Here is an 8,461-nt window from a genome sequence, read left to right as displayed (position 1 = left end):
GGAGTTTGGCTATTTTTTTTTTTTTTTAAGGATTTTATTCTTAAGTGAGCTCTATACCCAATGTGGGGCTTGAACTTACAACCCCGGGATCAAGAGTCACCTACTCCCCTGACTGAACCAGCCAGGCACCCCATGGAGTTTGGTATTTTTGATTCAATTTCTCATGAAATTACATTCTTCATATCTTGAGAGTTTAAAGAGACAGAGGAAGGTGCAAAACCAAGCATGTGTATTCCACAGTATGGCTCAGTGATTAGCTTGGATTTTGATGCCAAAATGCCAGCTTTGCCAAATTCTTGCTGTGACCTCTTGATCAAGTCACTTCTCTAAGGCCCTGTTTCCTTATACGTAAAAATGAGGCCAAAAGCACCCGAGCTCAGGGTGGTTCCTGTGAGAAGCAAGCGAGATGATGTGTGTGAAGCCCTGAGCGTAGTCCTTGACTCCCAGAAAGGGCCCAATAAAAACAGGCTACGAGCATCATCATCTCCATTCCTTTGCCATGCGGCAACGGATGGGGACACTTGGCATCTGCATGTGGTTGTGACAGTGGCACAGAAAGTAAGCTTCCTAATGAGGATGGGTCCTGAGTACAGAGTGTGACCTCTCCTGTCCCTCTGTCACTCTGCAGGCCCAGGGGTAAGTGGTGCCCCAGAAGAAAAGGGGAGCAGATGTAGGTCCCCACAAGGCCCAGACATGGAGTTGGGAGTCCATCGACTGACATTTTAAGAGCCTCGTAGTCCTCCTGAGGATGGGCAAGGAAGCAGCTATGTCAGGACGTACAAGAGAAAGGCGCCTGGGGACAGTGTCGGGGGCACAGCGAGAATCCGATCGGCCTCAGCCTGACAAGTCCAGGAAGGGGGAGGGATGAGGAATCTCATTCCAGGCTGTGTTTATTAATCTTCCCTCCTCCTGCACCATCCCATGCACAGAAGGTTTAACACGTACCACCAGGAGGCTTCCATGGGTAGTCCTAGAATGGGATGGGGAACAAGATGCAAAAGAAACCCAAGACCTCTTCTTTGCTTTTGGAAAGGATTCACTAGAAGGTAATTTACCAGCAAATGCCAAATAATATGCACAATTACCTTACTTCTCTAAAAGCCCATTTAGCTGGTGTCTTTCGATCCCCTGGAAGTGAACAAAAAACCAGGACACAGGACCAAAGGTCTTGTGAGATCCCTTCTGAGCAGTCAAAGGAAGGATTATAAAGTCCCAGTGCTAAAGACAGTGCATTTTAACTCTAGGAGAGTCTCTAAAGCCCTCTCCGACTACCTAGTTTTACTTCAGACAGTTGTAAATAAGGTGGCTGATCAGAAGTCACAAACTTGAAGTGAACAGGGAGGGCCACCAGGGGCTGGCACATTTAAGGCAATGAAGGGTGATGGCTGGCAGCCCGACTGCAAGGGAGACAGCACAAGCTCTGAAAAGCAATCAAGAGAGCTCAGAGGACAGTCACTGGGGCCACAGAGGGTCAGTGCAAACAGCTCTCCATGCCTTTCCAGACCAGAGGGCAGCGCCACTCAGACCTCAGACCTGCCCGCAGATATGTCTGTAAGGCCAGATGACTTGCTGTGGCTAATGAAATGTGAATGGAAACAGTGAGTGGGTGGCACTTCTGGGAAGAAGCTTCAAGAGCTAATGAGTGTTCCATCTTGGCGACTGGCAATGAACGGTTTCAGCAGCGGCAGCTCTGCTGGCCTGGGTCCCCAAGTGAGCATAAAGATGACACCAGGCAGAGCTTCCCCAACCAAGAGAGAACAAGGACATGGGCAAGAAACACTCTTGTTACTTTTGGGGGCTGCTTGTTAACTACCACATAATCTAGTTTATCTTAACAGAGACATCCTAAAAAGTTAGACGTCAGCTCACATTAAGAAAATGGGTGCATTATCTTTTTGGTAGATTGCCATTCAAAATAGTCAATATTATATTATATTCTGTGGCTTAAAGGATAATTTTCAATTATATAAAGATTCACCTACTCCAGTGTTGCCAGAAAAATGAGTCATTACCAGATCATAAACTGAAAGGAGGAGATGGATCCAGGTTTGGAGTACCTTCTTTACAAAACATACCTGCGTAGACATTGGACATATTTGCTGGGTCTCATGTGCTAATGCTGCCAGAACTAGCCCCCAGCATCTGCAGAACCAGCCCCAGGCACAAGAAGTGGCATCTACTGGTTCTGCAAGTGCGGAGGGGCTCTGGTCCCCGTATAGGAGTTTGAAGGCTCTATTAAATACCTGTATGCACGCTCATAGAAGGAAGTCCATAATGTGCTGCTGAGTAACATGGCAAGCCCAAAACTTCAAAATATACAGTCTTTTAAATCATATCAGGAATATTTACAAAACTGACCTTACATTGGGCCAAAAAGCAAGTTTCAACAAATCTTGAAGGATGAAGCCCATGGGGGTTATTTTCTTTGACCACAAAGCAATAAAGCCAGAAAACAAAAGCTGTAAGATAAAATCTCACATAATGAGAAAGTAGGAATCATACTTTTAAATAATCCATGGGTCACACATCCTTATGCTTAATCCTCTTAACGATTCATGATGCAGATCCCCGTTTTAGAAATTCAGGAACTGAGAATGGAAAAAGAACACAATTTGCTCAAATCTACGCAGTTAGTAGTGGTAGAGCTGGGACTCAAAACCAGGATACAGAATTGTAGAGCCCAGTGCTTTAATGAATGATATTCTCCCTACACTCCATCTCACCGGAATTCTTAAGATCCTCCCAAGGTCCACAGTCTCAATGGATCTGATATTTCATGTCTTAGAAAGAACAGCTGTTGAGATGGGAGACATGGTCCCAGCCTGCTTTGGTGGCACTGGCCTTGGATCTACTGTGTAGAGATGCATTTCCCTTTTGCTCCTGCTTTGTCTTGGGGTCCCCTACCTGGGCTGAGGTATGAAGTCTAGAGGAGTGGAGAGGAGTGTTTCAGGTTGATGTTCCCAGACAGCAATCTTGAGTTAGATTTCCAAGAAGATTTCCTTTCCTTTTAAAGTTTTTTTTTCCACATGGGCATAAGTGGTAAGCGAACAAAGAAAGACAGAAGGAAAAGTTACTTCCAGATGGCTCGCCATCTTGCTCTAATGCAGATTAAATAAAGAAAATATTCCAACATATCATTAGGCAAACATGAGTATTAATATCATTCATATTATAAATGGAACAGAATGGAAATTCAGTCTATATCTTGATATACATTTGAGGCTAGGGCCTCAGAGCCAGAAAACAATTACAGCACCCTGATTCTGAGCAAGTTGGAGACTCATGATATCTGAGGTAAGAGGCAAGACCGAAGTGTTCCTAGACATCTCCAGGGGTGGCCGCCTAAATTCTAACCAACCAAACTGCCTCCCTCCTATTGCAACGGCCTGTTCAAATGGCCATTTAATGGTGTTAGTCTACCTTCTCTATCTCTACCAACTTGTGTTGATTCTTGTCAAGGTACATTTTTGGCAAACCTCCATGACATCCAGAGCTTCCGTGATACCACTCTGGACCTCAGCTTCTCCACCTATGCTGTGAGGACAATGCTTCTGCCCTCCTCCATGGGCTCACAAGTCTGAGTCCTAACCATGTTTCATGTAATAAGAAAATAAACAGAAAATTTGATGGTGGTCCATATCCTAGAAAGTTACCTGATGTGCTCAGAACCTACCAAGTGGCCCTGGGGAGGGAGAAGGCTGAGAGGTATGAAGAGATAGGGCTAAGCTGGGCTAGAGGTCCTGAAGGTGGGAATTTTACTCCATCCTTTGGCTTTATTTCTTGCACGACAGAAGCCACAATGGCCCAAGGAGTGGGAGCAGGCTGCTGGGTTAATATTGTTCAGCTTGGAGCTTGAAGCAACCCCCTGCCCCCGAACTCTACCCCACTGCTTGTTCCCCACACCATCAGGGTTCCGTTCCCAGAAAGTCAGTTTGCCAATGAGCAAGTGATCCAAGTCCCAGTGTGAGTTTAAGATCAACAAGTCCAAGACCAAAGTACCCAGTTATCCAATCAGCAGCGTGATTATATCCTCTCAATCTGTGAAGAAGGATCACACCAACCACTTCTTGATAGGCTACAGGTGTCCCTGGGCAGGCCCCAAATGGGAACTTAGCTCAGTGACTTTTCACAAATGACCAACTGTGCCTACAGGCTGGACAGATGGTGTGGGGCCCCTGGGGTGAGCGATGGTCCGATGCCTTCAATGAGGCTGTTCCACTGGTCATAGTCTTCCTTCAGTTCTGAGTGGGGAAAAAACAGGAAGATTAGGGAAATCTTTGTAAGGTAAGATCAAAGAATAGCTACTGTGGATTTCGTGGGTCACCCTGGAGAGGAGCACCAGGGGTACTAAAAGGACTGGTTAGATGGTTGTGATGGTGACAGCAGTGTGGTAACTACTATTCACTGAGTGCTTTTATTTTTTTATTTTATTTTATTTTTAAAGATTTTATTTATTTATTTATTTGAGAGAGAGAATGAGAGAGAGAGCATGAGAGCGGGGAGGGTCAGAGGGAGAACAGACTCCCCACTGAGCAGGGAGCCCGATGCGGGACTCGATCCGGGGACTCCAGGATCATGACCTGAGCCGAAGGCAGTCGCTTAACCAACTGAGCCACCCAGGTGCCCTCACTGAGTGCTTTTATAAATGGGCTTCATAAATGACTTGCTTACCCCATAACAACTCAATAAGGGTAATAATAACAGAAGGCAGCATTTACTGAAGAGTAATTCATCCTAGAGACTGTGCCAAACATGCACTGTTTCATTTAATTTTCACAATATCCCTATGTGTTAAGTCCTGTATTAGCCCTATTTTACAGCTGAGGAAACTGAGGCTCCGAAAAGCTACCCAATTCACCCAAGGTCATTCCAGTGGAGAAGTGGTAGAGACAGAATTCAAACCTGGGTCAGAAAGAGTGAGAAAATGGAAAGCCTACATCTAAGCTCAGGGAAGCTGTTGAGCAGGAAGGAAGAGATCTTTTGCACCTTAGCCAGTGGAAGCACATTCAGGGCCACCTCAGCGAAGGGCGGGAGAGAACAGGATGGCAACATCATGAGGCAGCCTAACACTGGATAGGATTTAAGAGAGGGCCCTGGGGTCACAGGCAGATGGGTCTAACATAGCAAGAGCGGTCAAAAAGCGGCAAAGGCCTCCGGCTGAGGGAGCAGGGCACAGCTAAACAGGCAAGAGGTACTTTTGTTCAAAACAAACAAAAGCTGGGACAGAAAGCAGGGACCACTCTCCATCTTTGGATCCCCAGTGCCCCGCCGAGAACCTGGCATGGAAGAGGTCCTCAACAAGTGTTACATATTCATTAATTCAAAAACTATTGAGCACACCCATGATGAGCCAATATGTTCTTGGTGCTAAAAATACAGCCACAACACAAATAGAAACCCTTATCCTCATAGAGCTCATAATCTAATAGGCAGAGATAACAATAAACACAATAAATTATATAGGATGGGAAAAGGTGCTAAATACCATGGGAAAAAACAGAGGGCTGCATCCTATGGGGCCAGTGGGACACTGGGCGTTGGCTTTGACTCTCAGAGAAATGGGGAGCCACTGGAGGATTCGGAACAGGGGCGTGAGAGATTGGACTTAGTTTCTATCGGGATCACTCTGGCCGCTCGATTAAGAAAAGACCTTGTGGGGAGGCAAGGGCAGGGACAGATCACGTGGACAGGGTAGAAGTCGTGGGGGTGAGGACAAGTGACGAGGTTCCATATGTAGTCGGAGGGTAGAGCCAAGAGGATTTTGAAGGGATTGGAAAGGGGAACAGAGGCAAGAAGGAAGATGTCAGCTTGAGCAAATCGAAGTCGGGTTTTGTTGGAGATGTCTACTGGACGGAGAATCATTGAGTGGCGGGTTATACAATTGTGATGTTCATGGGAGAGATCGAACTGGAGACATAAGGTGGGGCACTGTCAGCCTGAGACTTTAAGCCAGGAGACTGGATGGATGACGTCAGGGGATGCGGACAGAGACAAGGTCTAAGCCCTGAGCCCCAGAAGCAGTAAAGTAGACCGAGGAGGAGCAGACATCCAGACAGGAGAAAACCCACAGCGGGGTGTCCTGGCAGCGAACACGGGGCTTCATGGAGGAGGGCGTCACCAGTTCTGTCAGAAGCTGCTGAGCACCCCAGCAGATGAGGAATGAGAACGCACCACCAGACTGAGGGCTGTGAGAGTCACCGGTCATACTGACAAAAGCAGTTCTCACAGGGAACTGGGATGCAAACACCTGACTGGAGTGGGTGTAAGAGAGAATGCGAAGAGAAGAACCAGAGAGAGTAAAGACGGACGTTCTTTTGAGGAGTTTTGCTGTTAGGAGGAATAGGGAAACGGAGTGGTAACCTGGAAGGGAAAGTGGGGTCAAGGGAGGTATCTTTTAAGAGAAATTTCAGGGTGAGGGGTGCCTGGGCGGCTCAGTCAGTTAAGCGTCTGCCTTCAGCTCAGGTCATGATCTCAGGGTCCTGGGATAGAGCCCCGCATCGGGCTCCCTGCTCAGCGGGGGGCCTGCTTCTCTCTCCCTCTGCCCCTCCCCCTGCTTGTGCTGCCTCTCTCGCTCTGGGTCACTCTCTCTCTCAAATAAACAAATAAAATCTTAAAAAAAAGAGAGAGAAATTTCAGGGTGAAGTGAACCAAGTTGAGAGGGGCAAATTGATGATCGAAGATAAGAGGAAAACCCTGCTGGCACAATCACCTTGAGCCCACGGAAGAGTAGGGAAGCTGTGTGCGGGTGGAGGGCTCGGCCTTAGTTAGACAACTGACTGGGAGCTAGTAACCAGACGAGGAGCTGAGCGCACAAAGGTGGGCAGATAAGGCGCCGGGATTTCAAGGAAGTACTGACTACTTTCATTTTCTCAGTGAGGTGGGAGGCGAAGTTCATCAGCGGAGAGAGAGGAGGGGAGGGTGTCAGAGGTCTGCAGAGAAAGGAGAAGGGAGAGCGGAAAAGGGAGACAGAAGCTGCCTAGAGCTCACAGGACAGAAGCACCAAGAGAAAGCGTATGCCGGGGTCAGTGGCAGACATGCTCCCAGAGGTATTTATAGGAGCAGGGAGAGGTATACTGCACTGCGACCCATTTCGGTTTCCCATGTGACATGTGGCCACCAAAATGCTTTCCTCCCCTTGCAAAGCTAATTGCCCCAAGCGGAGAGTCTTTGCCTTTTCAGACTCTGTCTCATCTCTTCTTGCCTGGTTACACCACAGCCTTCGAGTGGGGCCCTCAGCCTCTCAGACAGGCCCATCGCTCGTCCTTCATGATGCAGCCAGACCGCACACACACGTCTAATCCTTGCCAGGGGACTAAAATCCACACTCATTTCAGCAAATACGTGTCTTCTACATCTGGCTTCTGCCCACTTCTCTGCCGTTATGTTCTACCAGTTCACTATCCTGAGCGCCAGATACACTAAACACAGTTTCTCCAAACTGACCACACAAGCCTTGGTGCCTTCTCTTTAGAAGAGCCCTGCCCCTTCCCTGGTGAACCAGACTCATCTGTTAAAGACAAGCAACACTTTGTCCAGGGAGCCTCCTCTCCTGACTGTCCCATCCCTTCTGTCAGCTAGGTGCCTGCTCTCTGTGTCTCCTCAAGACTGAGTCCATGCCTTGGTCATTAGAGTCGCTGGCAGGACAGTGTATCAGCTAAGTATGTGGGCTTTGGAATCAGACAATTTAGGCTGCATTCTGGCCTTGCCACTTAGTAACCAGATAACCTTGGACAAATTACTTAAATTTCCTAAGCTTCATATCTTCATCTATAAAATGGAGTTAATAATAAAAGTACCTACTGGAGAGGGTGGTCTTCAGGATTACATATAATGGTGAATCTAAAGTACTTAGGGGAAGGCCTGGCATAAAGCAAGTTCTCGATAACCTCCCTACAGTCTAAGACTCTCCTCCTTCCCATCCCCCCCTTCTGCTGGTCTCCAGTAATGAGCATTTTAGCTCAACACACATTGCTCCTAACTGCAGCCCAATCATGCCATTGGGGGGCTGCCCTGTCATCTTTGGCTCTTTACCTAATGACATGATGCTAACAGTTACCAGGGAAAGTGGGCCGAGGACATGTAGTCAGTCCCCACTGAAGTCTAGAGTCATGGATCCATTCCTCTCCTACAAGGTGATAGGGTGATGCCCTAAAGTCTCTATTAACCCTGCAGTCTCTACATCCAGGCTGGCATAATGACTCACAGGAGCAAGATGAAATGAACAGGCATGTAGATATGCAAATTTAGGTTAAAAAAAGTCAATACATTCATAACAGAACAAATTGTGTTTTAAAAGCAAACTGAGGAGGGCGCCTGGGTGGCTCAGTCGTTAAGCGTCTGCCTTCCACTCAGGTCATGGTCCCAGGGTCCTGAGATCAGCCCCGCATCGGGCTCCCTGCTCCGTGGGAAGCCTGCTTCTCCCTCTCCCACCCCCCCCCGCTTGTGTTCCCTCTCTCGCTGT

General features: G+C 47.7%; 1 protein-coding gene across 2 annotated transcripts in view; it reads right to left on the bottom strand.

Annotated features, from left to right (window-relative positions):
* Positions 1 to 2,307: 2,307 nt before the first annotated feature.
* The window catches only part of PAFAH2 (platelet activating factor acetylhydrolase 2), a 31,313-nt gene continuing 25,159 nt past the window's right edge, over positions 2,308 to 8,461 (bottom strand). For both annotated transcript variants that reach the window (XM_073903136.1, XM_025856858.2), the window contains exon 11: positions 2,308 to 4,241. In XM_073903136.1, coding sequence (XP_073759237.1) covers positions 4,147 to 4,241 — 95 coding nt within the window. In that variant the 3' untranslated portion in view covers positions 2,308 to 4,146. The remainder of the gene's footprint in view (positions 4,242 to 8,461) is intronic.

The sequence above is a fragment of the Callorhinus ursinus genome, unplaced genomic scaffold, assembly GCF_003265705.2.
Source record: "Callorhinus ursinus isolate GAN/ISIS: 27379988/994484 unplaced genomic scaffold, GSC_fseal_2.0 scaffold18, whole genome shotgun sequence".
NCBI classification, from domain to species: domain Eukaryota; kingdom Metazoa; phylum Chordata; class Mammalia; order Carnivora; family Otariidae; genus Callorhinus; species Callorhinus ursinus.
The sequence above is the reverse complement of the archived record's forward strand: the minus strand, read 5'-3'. Positions and strand labels throughout refer to the sequence as shown.